The sequence below is a fragment of the Parathielavia appendiculata genome, assembly GCF_033297405.1.
Source record: "Parathielavia appendiculata strain CBS 731.68 unplaced genomic scaffold N657scaffold_46, whole genome shotgun sequence".
NCBI classification, from domain to species: Eukaryota; Fungi; Ascomycota; class Sordariomycetes; order Sordariales; family Chaetomiaceae; genus Parathielavia; species Parathielavia appendiculata.
Genome location: NW_026944265.1, coordinates 42,437 through 58,991, shown reverse-complemented (window position 1 = coordinate 58,991; position 16,555 = coordinate 42,437). Strand labels below are relative to the sequence as shown.

The window sequence follows — 16,555 nt, the reverse complement described above, 5'->3', positions numbered from 1 at the left end:
TGTGCTGCACCAGGTCTGCGTTAAAGAAGAGGAAGAGTATCGGGGACAGCGGTGATCCTTGTGGCAAACCCGCCTGGGGCAGCTCTTGCCGTTCCGACGTGAACCCGTTTACCACAATGGTCGCCGTGCGCTTAGAGCAAAAGGCATCAATCCACCTAACCAGGGATTCTGGTACACCTCTTGCCCTGAGCCTCTGCAGTAGCCTGTCCTTGAAGACCCCATTGTATGCACCCTTCACATCGAAGCTGACCAGGCTGAGCACTTTCCTAGCCCTCCATGCTTTGTAGATTTGTTCTTGCAGCAGTAGGAGAGCCTGCTCAGTGGACCGTCTTTTCCTGGCTCCAAAGTGGTTCGCAGGTAGCAAGCCAAATGTCTCTGCCGCGTAGGACAGGCGTTCCGCAATGACTGCCTCCAGTTGTAACGGGCTGGGCCCGGTGTGAGCCTCGGCGACTCTCGGCAAATACCAAGACCCCTGATGAGGCTATTCCCACTCGCCCCACAGCACACCGAACCTTCTAGCAACGCGCTCAGACCAGCGCGCCTACGAGGATAAGTATGCTTGCGAGCTACCAGAGTCTGTCGTCTCTCCTTTTCTTCTCCAAGTTCAGTGTACTCGTAGAGTCGTCATCAGCTAGTTGCAATATACTACCTGAGACGTTACACTCTCGTTTCGAATCAGCAGAGTATTATTCTTTTCTCTTTTTTTTTTTTTCATCTCTATCACAATATTTCCTTTCTTTCCTTCATCTTTCCCTCTTACTATTTTTCCTTTCTTATTCCTCTTTTCTCTTTTCTCTTTTTCACCCGGAGGGTGTCGTTGGCGAGAAGCCAACATCCACCAACTTATCTATTCAGCAGGTCTCGACATGTGCCAGCACCGCCGATAGCGGCTATCGTAAGCAGCGTGCTGTCAAGATCGACATCGCATTGCTGGGGAGTCTCAAGAGATTGGATGTTCCGGGACTGGATAGCCTGAATTTAGGAGAACATTGGCGAAGGCTTGAAGCGTGGGACTATGAATCTGCATGAAATGTACCAAGGACTCTCCAAGTCTCTCGTCAATGATCCAAGTTAGAAACGCCTCACACAAGAGTCCGTTAGGCGGTTGTTGGATGCGACGAATGCGGCCAGCGCAAAGAGGGGAGGGAGTGCGGCAGAGAGAGACAATGAAAGGTTAGAGATCAATGCAAGCTGCTTTGCAAGATGCTCCTCATATCGCTCGGGAACCAGCGACTGGAGCCGAGTGGCCATCTCAGCAACGCAAGGGTTAAGCCCTGAGAAGGGGGTGCTCGAAAACCTTGAAAGTACGCTATTGGCAATGATGATGAAGCCAGAGCCCATGGTGGCCGCAGATAGGAAAGGACGTGCCGGTAAAGAACAACTTATGTACAATCCGAATCAGCAACATGAACCGTGATCGAAGATGGCTGGATGCGCTGTACCAGGCTGCTCTATTGCAGAAAGAACTTGAAAGACGGGCAGGTTTCTCATGAGATTACGCCCACACTGGCGTGAGACAAGTTGCAATCGTCGACAGACACGGTGAACGGCGATAGATTTGCTCGGGTGGAAGGAGTGGGAGAGTGCGAGTATCTGCCCGGCCTCGCTTTGATTGCATCCGGTTCCGACGGGTAATTGGCGACCTGTCCGATCGGACAGGTAGTCACTGTTTCTTCGGGGTAAGCTGCGTTGCGTTTCCAGTACTCGTCCCCACTCCTGGCGTCACACATACCACTTCCAGCCCCATACTTGAAGACTATTGGGATATCACTAGACCGATTTAAGCCGTGGTTGCATGTGGGTGTCATGCTAAGGGGTTTAGACGCGTACAACGCCTGTTCCCTTCCCATCGGCTCCCTGGACAATCCGTACGCTCGAGGTGTCACATCTGCCCGGGCGTCCTCGTGTGCCGGGGCCTGACGGGCGTGACGGTCGAGAAGGTCAAGACACCGACTCTCCAATTGGGAAACAACAGACGACTTTTGTCGGTCCTGGATTGATCGGACCGCGTAAGGTAGTACGCAACATTCTGTTGAAGCAGGGTAGTCTGCCAGAAAAGATAAATCTCCTGACGCAAGCGCTCCTGCATTGATGGAATCTTCCTTTTGGGAATCATTCAAAACTTGAACACATACCCGATACATGTCCACTATATCAAATCCCTCTCTAAGCCTCCCCCCACGAGCAAAGCAAAACAAGCTTATACATGGGATTGTCCAAGACACCACACGCCTTGATACCCCCAAAGATAGGATCATTCTCGACCTGCGCCACCTGGCACTTCTCCCACCAGTTGGGATTCGTCCCGTCACACTCAACTAGACCGACGGCGCCACGCCCGGCGCTCTTGTAGCGACAAGTACGACCGTGGGCCTTGAAAGCGCCGAGATCCGATCCCGGGAACTCGGGTTCCTGCAGGGTGGCGCCCGAGTCGGTCTTCTCGAAGACGCTGCGGCCGCCACAATAATCGGTGGCCCCGTCGCCTTCGTACACGGACCAGTAGCGCGACCAGTGCGGCGGGCCCCAGCCGTTTGAGGTGGTGAGCTCGCTAAAGTAGATTGCTACCCACCGCCGCGCCGACGGCGAGTCGGGAGTTGGCTTGGGCTGTGCCGGCGTTGAGGTTGCTGCGCAGAAGGAGCTCGTCGCGCACACGATGTGTCCGCCGCCCGGCGCTGCGCAGCGCGTATAGGTGCGAGTCGACGCGCAGTTGCTCGGCCAGGGCTCTTCCGGTATCTCGGGGAGGTTGGGCTGTGGAGTGGGGCTGGTGGTGGTCATGCCCGGGTCCAGAGGCGTGCTCGAAGAGGGTACGCCTGATCGCACGCTTGACGAGGTTACCGGGGGGCGGACGGTGGTGGTGGTAGTGGCGGGCAGCCGCGTCGGCTCGGTGAAGTGCGGCGGCTGGCCTGTCCGATCGGGCCGGCACCAGAAGTCGGTGCAGTACGTGCCGCAGTTGGCCATGCATGTGGGCGACGGCGTGCCGCTGAGGTAGGTGGCTGTCTTGGACGGCCCGAGCTGGTCATCTAGGCCCCCGTCGTCGCTGCCGCCGCCTCCGCCATCTCCTCCACCCTCGCCGGGCAGGACAGGACAGCTACCGCCGCTCTGCCGCCGGGCGATAGCCGCTCCTCCCGCCCGTTGCAGGCCTCGCTTCTTGGTGATAGGTGTCGTGACGCAGGAGTTGTCTAGGTCGTGAATCGAGATGTCCTTCAGTTCGCGGTTGATGTCGATCTTAGGGCAGCCCTCGGCATCGGGATCGAGTAGGCACGACGTGTCGTCGTCGAGCTGGCCGTTCCACACCGTCGGCACGAGCCACGAGAACTTGTTGCCGCTGTCCGACACGTAAGGTTCTTCTGACTGCGCTTCGAATCTTACCTGGACTGTCCGGCTGAGGGCCTTCAGCGTCCTCTTGACTATTTCGGGCTCGTCCAGTTGACTCTCCACCCCAGGCTCGTACACGAGCCCGCGGTAGTAGGCGACGAGGCCCGCGACCAGTGGCCCCGCATATGATGTCCCGTCGGCGATCTTCAGCGACTGGTCGTTCTCACGCGGGCCGGCCACGCGAACGGCCTTGCCGGGCGCCCAGATCATATCTGGGCCCACGCGAGAGAACATGGCCATGCGGCTCTGCTGGTCGGACGCGCCAACCACGATGAGATTCGGAATGTCCACCACCAGGGTCTGTGGGAGCTGGTTGATGGGGACCAGATCATCCATGTCGTTGTTGCGGGCGTTCCCGGCAGACATGACGACCGCAATGCTTTGGTCGTCGAGTACCTCAAAGATGTAGCCTACCCAACGCGTCAGCAAGCGAAGTGCAATCAGGCACCAAATAAGAGAGCCATATAGACATATATAGAGAGAGGGAGAGAGAATAATAAATAACGGAGGAAGGAGGTCTCTTACGAATCAGATCAAGCACGTCCTCCCACCCAGGCGGTGGCGGGTTAAATGACCACGTAAGGAGCACAACGGACCGGGCCTCAGTGCCGCGAGCGCTGATGTGCTCCAGGGTGTCCAAGAGTGCTTCGATGAGCATTAGATTCGAACCTGCCGTCGGCCTTCCTGAGTTGAGAAATTTGCCCCTAATCTGAGTCTATGAGGCATGTTAGTGTATAGGTATCTTCGGGACAAGATGTTGACCGTCCTCCAGTGCCATTGCCCCTTTCTTGTCCCTGGCCTTTACCACACCACTGTAGAGAGGGCCGGGCAGGGTTTCAAAATGTATCATATGCTCATCCAAACAGGGTGATTGCCATAGGGAGGGAGCGGGTTGTTTGTGGCCAATTGGGGGTGAGTGAGTTTGAGATGGGAGTTTGGGATGGGAGTTTGTGATGAGCGTGGGGGTAGTCAAACGGAAGGTGCACGTACGCCAACAAGTGTAACCTTGCCCATGCCGCAGACGCCATTTAGCTGACCCGCGACAACCGAAGCCGCGGCGGTGGCGTGATCGGAATCGACAGCGAGCTTATCATGCCATGCCCCGTATTCCCGAGGCTCGCGGAGAAACTCGATGCTGGCGCCGCTCGATGTTAAGGACTAGAGCATGTCAGTTACTTGACTCAGAATGCAGACTGGAAAAAGGTTACCGGGTGCGTCGCGTCAAACTGGTTCTCAACCACATAGACATACTGCCCCTGACACTCGGAGTCGTCCCGCTGATACTTGTAGGTGTGCGTCCAACGGTTCAGCCACCGTTGGCCGGAGTTGATGTTTGTTCTCGGCGGCACGCTGATGTAACCCAGGGCCCAGTGCGGTTTCCAATCCACCACTCCGTCTCTCTTGCCGAGCGTGTCTCGGTCCTCAGGCTCCGACTCTGTATCGTTGAAAACGGGGGCTGCATCGAATGAAGCGGCTTGGGACGACCTGTGTGACCACCTCTTATGACGAGGCGCCGACGCCGGCGCCGGCTCGTCCGCTGGCATTACATGGCAATCTTCGAACTAAATGTGGTAAGAATGAGCTGTTAGCGCTTGTACATGCCTGTATACCAAGGTATCGAGAAAAGGAGAGAGCAATACAGGGGACATACAAAGCCGGTCTTGCGCAAGGTATGCAGATAGTCGCGGCGGACCTGGGTGAGGTAGACGAAGCCGACGATGTACCAGGGTTCTGAGATCTCGACGACGGTGAAGTCTTCGTACTGTTTGGGGTCCGCGTTTCGGTCATCCTCGATCATCTGCTTCCATTCATCGGCCGCGTCATCGTCCGTGGGGTCCTTCGCAGTACAGAAGGCGTCGACCAGCCTGGGGTCCTCGCACTTGTCTTCCTCGTCGCCGCGGATACTCAAGGGGTCGCCAAACCCGGTGGCGGCGGCGCCGGTGCTGGGATTTGCGGCGATGCCATCGTCGGCGTCATGAACAATGGTCACCGAGTCGTCATGATGCGCAGCAGCTACTGCGACTGTATCAGCAAACCGGCGAACCAACGGCGTGGGCCTCGCGCTGCAGGCCGTCACGGTGGTGGCGACGGTCGCGTCGGTGATGGCGCAACCCAGGATAGGGAACTCGCTGGAGAAGGTGCGAGTTGCCGTGGTTCGGACGGTTCCCTCGGTGGTGGTCGTGCCGTACAAAGTCGACTCGATGGTCAATGTGGCCGTGGTGACCTCACATGGAGTCGGTTTCGCGGGCTCCGGCGGGAACTCGCCGCCGGGGCCGATGGTAATCTTGGGCCACGTCGGCAGGCAAGGGAGAGGCCCGGGGCATTGGATCTTCCAACCCGGCGGCAGTTTCAGGAGGTCTACCGGCGGAGGGCCAGGGCCGATCCCACCGGGGGGTAGGGCAATATCCCACCAGTCGACTTGAATGTTGAGGCCGAGCCACGAAATGCAAATGAAGAAAAACCAGGTGCTGCAACGCACACGGGTGCCGCCGGGCGGCGTGGGCTTGCTGGGGTCGGTCACGGGCTCAATGGACGCCGTGGGATTAACGGGGAAGGGAGTAGTGCTATCCGGTGGTGGCGGCGTTGGATCGGGTTCTTGCAGAAAAGGGGGCACGACGTCATCGTCGTCGTCGACATTGGGCTCAAGAGTCGCAGTCGGCGGCGGCACCCACGGCCTGTTCAACTGAATCAGTCGTTTCTTGCCTGTCGAGCGTGACTCGGGAGCATTCCAGGAGCAAAAATGCTGCTTTGGGGACAAGGCGACTCTTGTTACTCCCGAAACATCGGGAAAAGGGCAAAAAAAGCACAAATTTGACGTACCAGTCTGTTGCCGGTGGCGGTATCGAAGTGAGCGGGACTCCTCCTGTTTGGTTCTGTGCAGGTCCCGATGCTACCCCGCTACCTAGAGGAGGAGGCAAGACAGTTCTCGTTGTAGTCCGACCCTCTTCTCCTGTGACGACTACCGTGGCCGGCGGGGGCTGAAAGCTGGGTCGAAGGGTGAAGACTGCGCCCGGTTGCTGCTCGCTGGTGACGTATTCGTTGAAGAAGTCAATGACGGTGATGGTGGTGGTCACCTTGGTGGGAATGACGACGACTATTGTCGTCGTGGTGCCTACCTCGAGTGTGGCCGTGTAAGGCGGGATGGTGATGGCCTTGGGCTCGCTCAGACTACTCGGCGGGAAGACCATGACGCACGGTGCTGAACACTGCGCCGTGGGCTTTTGGAACACCTCGGGACCAACGTAGACAACGTCTCCGTACGTCTCATCGTCCGAGTTGCCTGACCCCACCACCTGGAAGTCGATGCTCCAGACCATGGTGCCTCCAAAGCATCGGGAGTCGGCCCAAGCCTTCTTGGCAGCAAACGTCTCCTCGTCGTCATAACCAATCCATTGGTCGTCCCAGGTGATTTGCTTCATCATGGAATCGGCGAGGTACTGCGGTTTAAGGCCTTTGCGCTTGATCAGCTGCTGGATTTCGAGCAGCGACATGACCCCGTCCGAGTTGGTACACGGAGCCGGGTCGCTGGCGCCGGAAAACGGACACAGCAACTGATTGCAGCTCGGGTCGGCCAGGGTGTACCCGCGGCCGTACATCGCGAGCCCGAAGTTGATCTTAGCAGGGTCCAGACCATCGAACCACAAGGGCACGGTATTATTTGCGATCTCGCGAATGTCGGCCTGGCCGCGCACCTTCTTGCCAAGCGTCAGGACGTCTGAGTCCCACGAGCCGTGGAGATCGTAGGCCATAAAGCCGAAGAAATCGACGTAGGGCTCCATCCCCTTGGGGTCGAACCAGCGCAGATACCAATAGTCAGGGGCCAAGGTAAGACTGATTCCATACGCGTTGCCATAGGCCACGCGCATCTCCTTCACAAGCAGAACGAGATTCTTGGTGTCGTCGAGCCCGTTACCACCTCGGCTGGGGTCTCCTGGGTACTCCCAGTCCAGGTCAACGCCCTGGAAACCGTACTCGTCCATATACTCCCTGACCGAGTCGATAAACGCGGCGCGGCGGGCCTTGGTGGCGCAGACATCGCTCCACGTAGTGTGTGTGGGCGTGCCCGGGTCGCTAAAGTCGAAGCCGCCGATTGCGATCCAGGTCTGAAGGCCGTCTTTGGCCAGGCTCGTGAACTCGCGCATCATAGCCGGGTCGTCGGCATGGGCTGGGGCAATCCGGTAGGTGGCCGGATCGATGGACGCAAACGAGTAGAAGAGGTGGGTGTAGCCCGTCGTATTGAGGTCGCGCGGCGCGACCTTGTTGCAGACCCGGTTGCGCATATTCCACGACTGGTAATAACCCACCATGCGCCCATTCGTGCTACCGCCGCCGTACGGACACGAAGGCGCGCCAGAGATGTAGCAAGAGCCGTACCCAGCCTGGCAGGGCAATGTGCCGCGGAGAGGATCGGCATTGTGGCAGAACTCGGTTGTGGTCTGCTCCATCATCAGCCGTCATCCCCAAAGTCAAGTCCAGAAGAGGGTCATTGTACTTACACCACACCAGCCCATGGCCGAGCAACATAGCTTCAACCCGCACGGCATGTCGCCGTTCTCGCTGTACTCGCCGCACATGGCAGTGGCGTCGCATTGCGACAGACAACCGTCGCCGCAGAAGTCCGGGCCGAAGCCGCAAATATGGTCCTTGCTGCAGCAGCTGCCATCGATACAGGGGCCGTCGTTACAGCGCAGGGGGCCATCGCGCTTTGCCAGGCTGATATTGTGGTGGGCGTGTCTCGTGGCCAAGAACGATGACCGACCCGACAGGTCGCTCAGCTCGGCAGGCGAGGACGCGGCAAGGGCCGGGGACAAGAGAGGTTGGGGTGGTGCCCTTGCTGGGTTCTGGTGAGCTAAGCCCTGGTTAGGAATTGGGACGACGTGGATAGTAGCATCACGTCGCTGCTCCCGAGGAAAAGGCCATCGTCTTGGATGCTGGCGGAAGGTGCCGCGTTGGCGTTCCGAAGTGGTGGTATACAGAACGGGTAGCAGGCAAAAAACAAGAAGCGAGAGAGTAGCGAGACCCCAGAAGGCAGGGCGTGCGATCCCTACTCCTGCCATCTTGATGGCCTGTCACCTTGCTGCCGGTGTTTATGTCGCTGCCGACCTGAGATGGCCGCGAGACAATGGTGTCTTATATAAGACATGGCGGTGGCGGCATAGCCGACGAAGGTAGCACCCCAGGCGTGCAATCATCCATGCTTGTATATTTTTGATAATGGGAACCGCATGGTCGTCTGACAAGGATGTGGAAGATCTCGCCTATGTTGCAGCCCTCGCGACTCCCATCCTATGCCGCATTTTGCTGCGTGAGGTGCTCGGCTGTGTCAGCTCCGCTTTCACTCTTCTCTATCCGTAGTTCACAAGGCACCAGCGTACCAGCTGTACCAGGTAGTTAGTGCTGAGGTGAGAACGCAGAGTTCTCGCGATGTTACGTTCTAGTCCTTCTAAAAAGGGGTTGAAGCGATCAGTTGTCTAGAATTGGCTGAGCTGATTGATGCTTAGTTAGAAAGGGTGGTGGACAAGATTGCTCAGCCGGAGGTGTTGAATAGCGGAGTGGCCAGTGCTCCTTCCATATCGCCCAACCGCATTGGCAATGATTGGATTGCCCCTGCCAAGACTCGCCAGGAGGAACGGTCCGATCGGGCACCGACGAGTAAGCGCGACAAGCGTTTGGATGTAAGCGCTGTCCCTCTTTCGATCGCTTCGAACGTGCCATGTAACACCGACAAAAAGAAAAGGGGGGGACAAGACTCCAATGCGGAAGTCAAAGACGACCCACAACTGGTCAACCAACCATCCATCCTTGCTGTCATCACCACATCTCATCTTAGCACTGTAGCAGTGCAGGAACTTCATTGATTTCTAGGCGGCGATAACGTGAGACGCAGCCTGGCAGGAATGCAGATCCGGAAAGCCGGCTGGGTGTCTGGCTCTGCAAGATTCTGCAAGATGGATGCGTGCTAGCATCAGACTGGTCTGCGCACTCTGCGGCGACTCTCTCAAGAGACAGCTCAGGTTTAGCTAGGTTGGTTATGCTGGGTTGGTTATTATGGCTGGCTATCCGCTCCTGTGCGGCCAGGAGCGACGATCTGGTCCATTCGCCCATCTAGCCTGGTAGGCTAACCCAGCGCACCATCGTTTCATCATGTTATTCCGACGGGTAGCCTTCAGCTTCATTGGCCTTCTGCTCTCAGGCCATGCCGTCGTGTTTGCCCAGACCGCCAGCAGCCCTCCGGCGTGGCAGACGGGTTCCATCACCGAAGATGGCACATGCGGTCCAAACAGTCCGGGAAAGTGGGTGTGCACGCCCACATGGGGCGCGTGCTGTGGTCCTAACGGCCTCTGCGGCCGCAAGGAAGCCTGCGGGACTGGATGGTACGCCTCATTGTCTCGTCTCAGTTACATGTACTGACTCTCGTACCACTGCAGCCAACCCGGATACGGCAACTGCAACGCGCCGCCGTGGACGGGCATTCCCTCGCCGGACGGCTCCTGCGGCGGCACATCTCTGTACAACTGCACGGGCTCTGCCTTCGGCGCGTGCTGCTCCTCGGGGGGGCGGTGCGGAGACACGACAAGCCACTGCGGTACGGGTTGCCAGCCGCTCTTCGGCAAGTGTCCGCCGAGCAACGTGACGACCGACGGGTCATGCGGCAGTGCCAACGGCGGCAATGTGTGCACGGGCGCAGCGTTCGGTGACTGCTGCTCCGCCAGCGGCTACTGCGGCAACTCGACCGCCCACTGCGGCTCCGGATGCCAGTCGACCTTTGGCAACTGCTCTGCCCCGTCCAATGTATCAAGCGACGGCAGTTGCGGCGCCAACGGCAAGATCTGCACCGGGTCGGCCTTCGGCGACTGCTGCTCGGCCCAAGGCTACTGTGGGGGCACACTTGCGCATTGCGGCGCCGGATGCCAGGCCGGCTTTGGCACGTGCAGCGGTGGGAGCGGTAGCATATCGATCGATGGGGAGTGCGGCTCAAAGAACGGAAAGACGTGCAAGGGCTCGGCGTTTGGAGACTGCTGCTCTGGTAGCGGTTTCTGTGGCGGCACGGCCGATCACTGCGGCGCTGGCTGCCAGTCCGGCTTTGGGACCTGCTCAACCCCTTCCAACGTCTCTAGCGATGGCCGCTGCGGCGCCAATGGAAAGAGCTGCGCCGGCTCTGCCTTTGGCACCTGCTGTTCCTCCGGCGGCTACTGCGGGGGAACAACAGACCACTGTGGTGCCGGGTGCCAAGCTAGCTTCGGGTCCTGCAGCACCGGCAGCGGAACCATCTCAACGGATGGCCAGTGCGGTACCAAGAACGGAAAGACGTGCACCGGGTCCGGTTTTGGAAACTGTTGCTCGCCTGCTGGCTATTGCGGCACCACAGCCGACCATTGCACTGCCGGATGCCAGTTAGGCTTTGGCACGTGTAGCAGCGGAAGCAACACCATCTCGACCGACGGTAAGTGCGGGTCGAACGGCAAGACGTGCGCGGGCTCCGCCTTCGGCACTTGTTGCTCCAGTGTGGGCAATTGCGGTAGCACAGCGGACCACTGTGGCCAGGGATGGTTAGTACTAGTCTCCCCCCCTCTGACATTAGGAATACTATTGCCAGATAAGGCGGCTGACGATACATCCCTGTGGATAGCCAGAAGAGCTTCTCGAGCTCGTGCATTATAACCAACATCCCCTCGGTTGACGGTAGCTGCGGCCCCAGCAAGGGCGGCTGGACGTGCAACGGCGGTGATTTCAACAATTATTGTTGTAGCGCGGGCGGCTTTTGCGGAACGACGAGTGCCCATTGCGGTACAGGGTGGTAGGTGCTCCCTTTCTTCTGCGTACAACTTGCGGAAACTGATCTTTGTCCGAAACAGTCAAAAGGGGTACGGGCGTTGTAGCTAGACGTGCGGTGTACGGTGTCGGAATGGCAGACGTCGGCTTCGTGCTGCGCATCTTAATGTGTGAAGTACTTCTGAATGAGCGACCTTTGATTTTTTTTTCAGTTTAGGGTTTGTTCAGTTGGTCGGAAACTTGTCTACAGCAGAACTCCGTGGTCTGAATTTCGGCTTCTTTAGACAGCCAGCAGAATAAACGGACACACCACGAACAATGAAACAGCTTATGTTCTCCTAAATTGTCGACGAGTAATGTGAGGTCAAGTGTCATTCTTGCCTCGGCGAACATTCGACAAGAAGCTCCTCGAACGGCTCAGGGTGGCCGATGGAAATCAGCGAAGTCCAAGACACACGATGGTTCTCCCCAGCGCGGTGCAGTTGCCCCATCAGCGAGTTTCTCACCAGGTACTGAGCAGCGACGAGCTTTCCCGCTCCTTACTGACACGCTCTAATGAATGCTGTCCTCAATCCCGGGCATACGACCCTACCGATCACGACAGCTCCTCCCGCCTTACGATCGACAGCAGGTGCCTCAACCTCCCTTCCTCTGGCGGCATCGACTGTACCTTCAGACGGCGCATCGAATACGTCTTTATACAAAACCACAGGCAACAATGCGGGGCTATCGCGGGCAGTGGCTGGTTACCAAGCGGCGAACACCGGAGAGCACTCCGTCACAACCGGTTGGCTCGAGGACCAACCGAATGATATATTCTTCCAATGCTCAAAACTGAGCTCCGTGTTGTGTTTGACAGCGCTCGTGATGGCTAGCCTCCCTGTCTTGCGGAGATTGAGTACGTACCTACGTCTACGGTTGTTAATCCGCTAGCGGATCTGGATCGGGTGGTCTGACTTTGTCGACGGAGAATCCAAGGTTGTAAATGTCGCGTCGCAATATTTCCCGCATGACTCAAAGCGAGCGCGATAAGATGGTACGGTGTATGTCTCTAATCCCAGAAGGGAAGGCCAGCCAGCCACTCGATCGCCCTTTCCGGTGCCGCGGTGATATCACAGTTGCCGAACAAGAACAAGGAATAACGTTAGGCCTTAACCCCGCTGCGAAATAGGGTTACCTTCCGAAAACACAACGATCCAGACACGGCCCGTAGGACAGCCGAGCGCCAGAGCCGTGCCAGATCCAGCGGATGCGGATGACGTTGGTCTATACTCCGGGGGCAACCACAGAATATTTTCACCTCGTATATGATCCAGGTGCCGTTGCTATTTAGGCCATACCCAATGCGTTGAAATAAAGCTGGTGACGGTGTATAGTCAGTTGAGGCTATAGCCAGAACTGTAGAAGGTAGCGTGGGCGGTAAGTCGAATGTGCCGACTCCGGTATGCAGCCGGTGAAATAGAGATGTATCAAACTGGAGAGGATGAGAAACACGGCCAATGTCCAGTGTTGCGACGCACCGGCCCGTCGTGGCATCACAGATCTTGACTGTACTATCCCCGCCGCCGATGCGAGCCGTGCCGCATCGTGCGACCAGACTACCGAATTGACCCGTAGCCATGTCCCTTAAGCGTCGCGACGCACTGTCCTGTCGTTGTATCCCAGACCTTGACCGTCCTATCGGAGGACGCCGACGCAAGCCGCGCCGCGTCAGGCGGTTAGGCCACTGATCCAATTGGCATCCATCTCGAACGAGGTGGGCAGGCTGGGATATTTGTAAGGCGGTGCCCTGCTCAAACCCTGACTAAACCCAAAACTCATCCCTGCATGCACACCGATGTGTATTTAGCCACACGGTTTAAGTCCAATTCCCCGATATTTTATTGCTCATTCCCAAAACCGAGGTTTCTTTCCCACAACACCACACGTTTCAATACCACCAGGCGCACGGTTACTGGTCAATTCGTACCATAGTATGCTTTCAAGCCCCGTTGTACATGCCTGTTCCACGTCCCAACCCTGTTCTTTCGCTTGATGTTACTACGGTCAATTCCAAACTCCTATCGTCATGCCAGCTGCGCTGTCTTCATTTACCTAGAAGGACAGCCAGCTTAAGGTTACTCAGGAGAGATATGAGGAGTGTACGACCAACCTTGAGTATACGGCCTGGGTTGTGAACAAGCTTTGTCAGTGCCGCTTCGCTCCAGTCGCTAAGATCCTACATGAGAATAAGGTATGATCACCCGTCCAAGAGCAAAACGCCAAACGTGTTCCATTCACATAGTTATTGCTGGGATGTCCAGCGTCTTTTCATCCCACACGAGTATTTCATCCAGGGCGAGGCGACGACTGCTAAGCCGAAGTTCGATACCTAGACTCGTGCGACATCTCTGGCTGTTTACATCTTTACTCCGACGCAATACCAGAACCCAAAGTGCAAGCAGTGCAGCAGTTTCCAGTCCCGTGGCCCTGCTTCCGACTGCCGTGTCCCCACCACTAAGCACGGTGCTGGAGCATGCACCAATTGCTATTATTCTGGGCAGAGCACTGCGTGCAGCCTTCGTATTGGTATGTTATTCTCGTTGTTTGTAGGGTTTGTCCAGGCTAACCGAAACAGCGGCAGAGGGTTGAGGAGTTTGCTAAGAAAGAGAAGGACAGGTTCGAAATGCACACTTCGGACGAGCTTGACGAGCTCTCAGAGGAGCAGCTTGAGGAATGGGCACAAATGGTGAAGGATGAGATTGAAAAAAAGCGGTACGCTGGCAGATGTCCGATTAAGAAGCGCCGCTCATAAGAAAGTGAACTAGGGCAATCCAGAGCAAGAGTATTCGCTTGGGGCAGGTAGGATTTCGAAATAATAGTTGTTTCAGGGACAAGGAGTGTAGTTAGCATTAGGTTCTCATGGGATTAGGGGACAATGCAGGACTCCGCCAAGATACCAGACAATTTCCTTAATAAACCAAAGTTGGTAGGACTCGTCTCTTTGCGGTCTTTGTTTACCTTGGGTGAGCATGTCGATGCAATGCTGGCAACCTCAGATTTCAGGAGGAAAGGGACAAAACACCAGGAACCATAGTGACAACGCCGTAGGGAATATCGCCAGCTTTGCTGGCCGTTGCGCTCCCTTCCGACAGAATTCCTGGCATGCGTCCTGGTTTCACGGCAACGAAAACTATGTGAATTTCAAAATCTTCCTGCGTGCCAGGCACTGCCCTTACACTCCCGTTAGACGCTTGTGCTCTTGCAGCTCGCTCCGGGGCTGCTGGCAGCTCCTGAACAAGCCTCGTCGGCGCTCAATCGCATCACGGATGAGACGCTGCAGTACCTCAAGCTCAGCATAAGACATCTTCTGAAGCAGCACCGGCGTCAGCATCCGAATCGGCCCCTTCCCCTTTCTCTCTTCCTGTGCACGCCGCAGCTCCTCCTCTATAGCTTAGGTCAATATATTATTATTACTCCTACACCGCTGTGCCCTAGGGCGTGCCGGACCTTCAACAACTTACTATACAGGAAAACCGCGCCCTCGTGGGCCGGGTAAAAAACCCATGTCATCAATCAAGGAAACGATCAATGTGTGATCTTGCAAATACAAAGTGAGAAGGCCTCTTGGCCTTCGAAGGAAAGGGATATCAAACCCCAAGCTCCAGCTCCAGCCTCCTGGCCAGACTGTACATCGGCAGTTTCCCCGAGTCCATCAGCCAGTCCAGGATCCTCCCCGTTAGCCGTGCAGCTTTGGGACTGATTTCCTGTAGGACAGAATAAAAGTCCCTTCGCGTTCTGACCTCGGCTCTCTCCCATCTTCGAGTCAACGGTGGGGCCAAGCACCACATCACAAGGTGTTCTACAGTCTCTCGCCCCTCTCCACACTCGCATATAGGCGTCAGAACCTCTGGGACTCTCCTTTCGAATAAGAAATCCCGAAGGCCTATGGCCCCAGTTCGAATCTGGATCAACAGTGAACTCTTCGCTCTGCTGAGGCCGTCGTGTCTCCGTAAGGTTTTGTCTTGGAACAGAGTCTCACGCTGATGGTCGAGGTCGTCTGCGGGCCTCGTTGTTGTCCGGCCGTCTCGTTCCTTGGGCCACCTCTCTCTCCAGGCCTGGTTGGTGGATATAACAAGAAACTTGTGATTTATTGTACAACAATAGATCGTGTGACTGGTGTCATGTTACCTTCATTCGATTGGGAAAATTCAGGCGAGGCGAATGAGATACCTTTCGTAATAGTGGCTTACTATTTGCAATACCGATCTGATGAGACTTTACGGTACCCCTTCAGCCTCTCTTTGAGCGGGCAGTGCCGGGGTTCAGTGTGTACTCCAGTAGTCTCGAATAACAACATCCACCACCAATGTCCAGCCGCTCATGGACGATGGCAGGGTTCTGTGAAGACGCGTTTGACCGCGTCTTTGCAAAATTGCAAGCCTCAGCCAAGGTCTACAGTATAAGAGCTCCTTGACTTCCATCAGAATGTATCCTTCCTTCTTTCTTCTATGGATCACTCGGATCTTGATGAGGACGAGCGAGCCATCCACCGAAAACGCAACTTCAGCACGATCAGCAGTAGGACGTCGTCTTCACAAACAGTGGATGAACTGGATCGTTGGCTTCTTTCAACCGAGGGGAGATACCTTACCCCAAAGGCCGACCCCATCAAGTACTGGGTGGACCGCCGATTCGAATATCCCCGATTGGCAAAGATGGCCTTTGACGTGCTCAGCGTCCCGCCGATGGCAGCCGAGTGTGAAAGAATATTTTCCGCTGCTGGCTGCATGGTAACGACACGACGGACACGGCTCGGGACTGACGTGATCTCTGCCGCCCAGACGAGCAGATCGTGGGTGCAAGCCGGATTGATGGATGATTATAACGTAATCGCCCTCCGAGATGCAAGCGTTGAGGCGCTTGAGAATGAAGTGTTGCTCAAATTGAAGGTGGCATAGCATGAGGTGACCGGCTTGTGGCTAGGTAGAAGTGTTCAGCTGTCGTGAGCGTCCTGTTACCGGAACATTTTCATCCGCTAAGCCGTGAACAATCTACGTGAATGGTATCTACGTTGATAGAATAGAGAGCTATTCTATCAACTCTATCTCAGTCCAGCTGACTAATCCATCTATTCTTCTACTTCAAGGGTCGCGTGGGTAGAAGTGGATAGATGCAGAACCCTGATCTCTGGTATTTACCCCTTGGATTTGCTGGCTCGTTTCTTCTAGCTTGTTTTTTTCTTCGAGCATTCCGCCAGGCTCATACTGACACGACCCATATTTGGGAATTTGGCAGGGAGTTGGACAACCACCGCCAAATGACATTTGTTGGAGTTGCAAGCCCGTTTGCCTGATGTGTCTTTAATTTGGTTGACCAAAAATATCGTCGGGAAAAAACACTAGTTATCCGTATCAGATTTGCCTCC

The 16,555-nt window shown here is 56.2% G+C and overlaps 6 protein-coding genes across 6 annotated transcripts; 2 read left to right on the top strand and 4 right to left on the bottom strand.

The window, feature by feature from the left end:
• Positions 1–1,753: 1,753 nt before the first annotated feature.
• N657DRAFT_373443 (uncharacterized protein) lies at positions 1,754–4,534 on the bottom strand. Its single transcript, XM_062787058.1, has 3 exons — positions 4,366–4,534; positions 3,901–4,090; positions 1,754–3,785 (listed from the first exon to the last, which is right to left on the bottom strand). The coding sequence occupies exons 1-3, from the start codon at positions 4,387–4,389 to the stop codon at positions 2,167–2,169; spliced, it is 1,833 nt and encodes a 610-aa protein (XP_062642223.1). The 5' UTR covers positions 4,390–4,534; the 3' UTR covers positions 1,754–2,166.
• A 1,661-nt stretch (positions 4,535–6,195) lies between these two features.
• N657DRAFT_651294 (glycoside hydrolase family 18 protein) lies at positions 6,196–8,508 on the bottom strand (the record flags this gene model as incomplete). Its single annotated transcript, XM_062794133.1, has 2 exons — positions 7,872–8,508; positions 6,196–7,811 (listed from the first exon to the last, which is right to left on the bottom strand). Coding segments are annotated over exons 1-2 (2,177 nt in total), but the record flags the coding sequence as incomplete, so codon positions are not given.
• A 1,011-nt stretch (positions 8,509–9,519) lies between these two features.
• N657DRAFT_583626 (carbohydrate-binding module family 18 protein) lies at positions 9,520–11,037 on the top strand (the record flags this gene model as incomplete). Its single annotated transcript, XM_062789688.1, has 3 exons — positions 9,520–9,749; positions 9,804–10,047; positions 10,204–11,037. The coding sequence occupies 3 exons, from the start codon at positions 9,520–9,522 to the stop codon at positions 11,035–11,037; spliced, it is 1,308 nt and encodes a 435-aa protein (XP_062642221.1).
• Positions 11,038–12,186: 1,149 nt separating this feature from the next.
• Positions 12,187–12,873, bottom strand: N657DRAFT_373426 (uncharacterized protein). The gene has a single exon (XM_062787057.1). It carries the CDS (start codon positions 12,767–12,769, stop codon positions 12,293–12,295), a length of 477 nt encoding a protein of 158 aa, XP_062642220.1. The 5' UTR covers positions 12,770–12,873; the 3' UTR covers positions 12,187–12,292.
• Positions 12,874–13,246: 373 nt separating this feature from the next.
• Positions 13,247–14,129, top strand: N657DRAFT_651292 (uncharacterized protein; the record flags this gene model as incomplete). Its single annotated transcript, XM_062794132.1, is given in 4 exon segments — positions 13,247–13,381; positions 13,524–13,720; positions 13,774–14,051; positions 14,068–14,129. Coding segments are annotated over 3 exon segments (501 nt in total), but the record flags the coding sequence as incomplete, so codon positions are not given.
• A 1,601-nt stretch (positions 14,130–15,730) lies between these two features.
• N657DRAFT_651289 (uncharacterized protein) lies at positions 15,731–16,156 on the bottom strand (the record flags this gene model as incomplete). Its single annotated transcript, XM_062794131.1, has 2 exons — positions 15,938–16,156; positions 15,731–15,906 (listed from the first exon to the last, which is right to left on the bottom strand). Coding segments are annotated over exons 1-2 (330 nt in total), but the record flags the coding sequence as incomplete, so codon positions are not given.
• Positions 16,157–16,555: the final 399 nt, after the last annotated feature.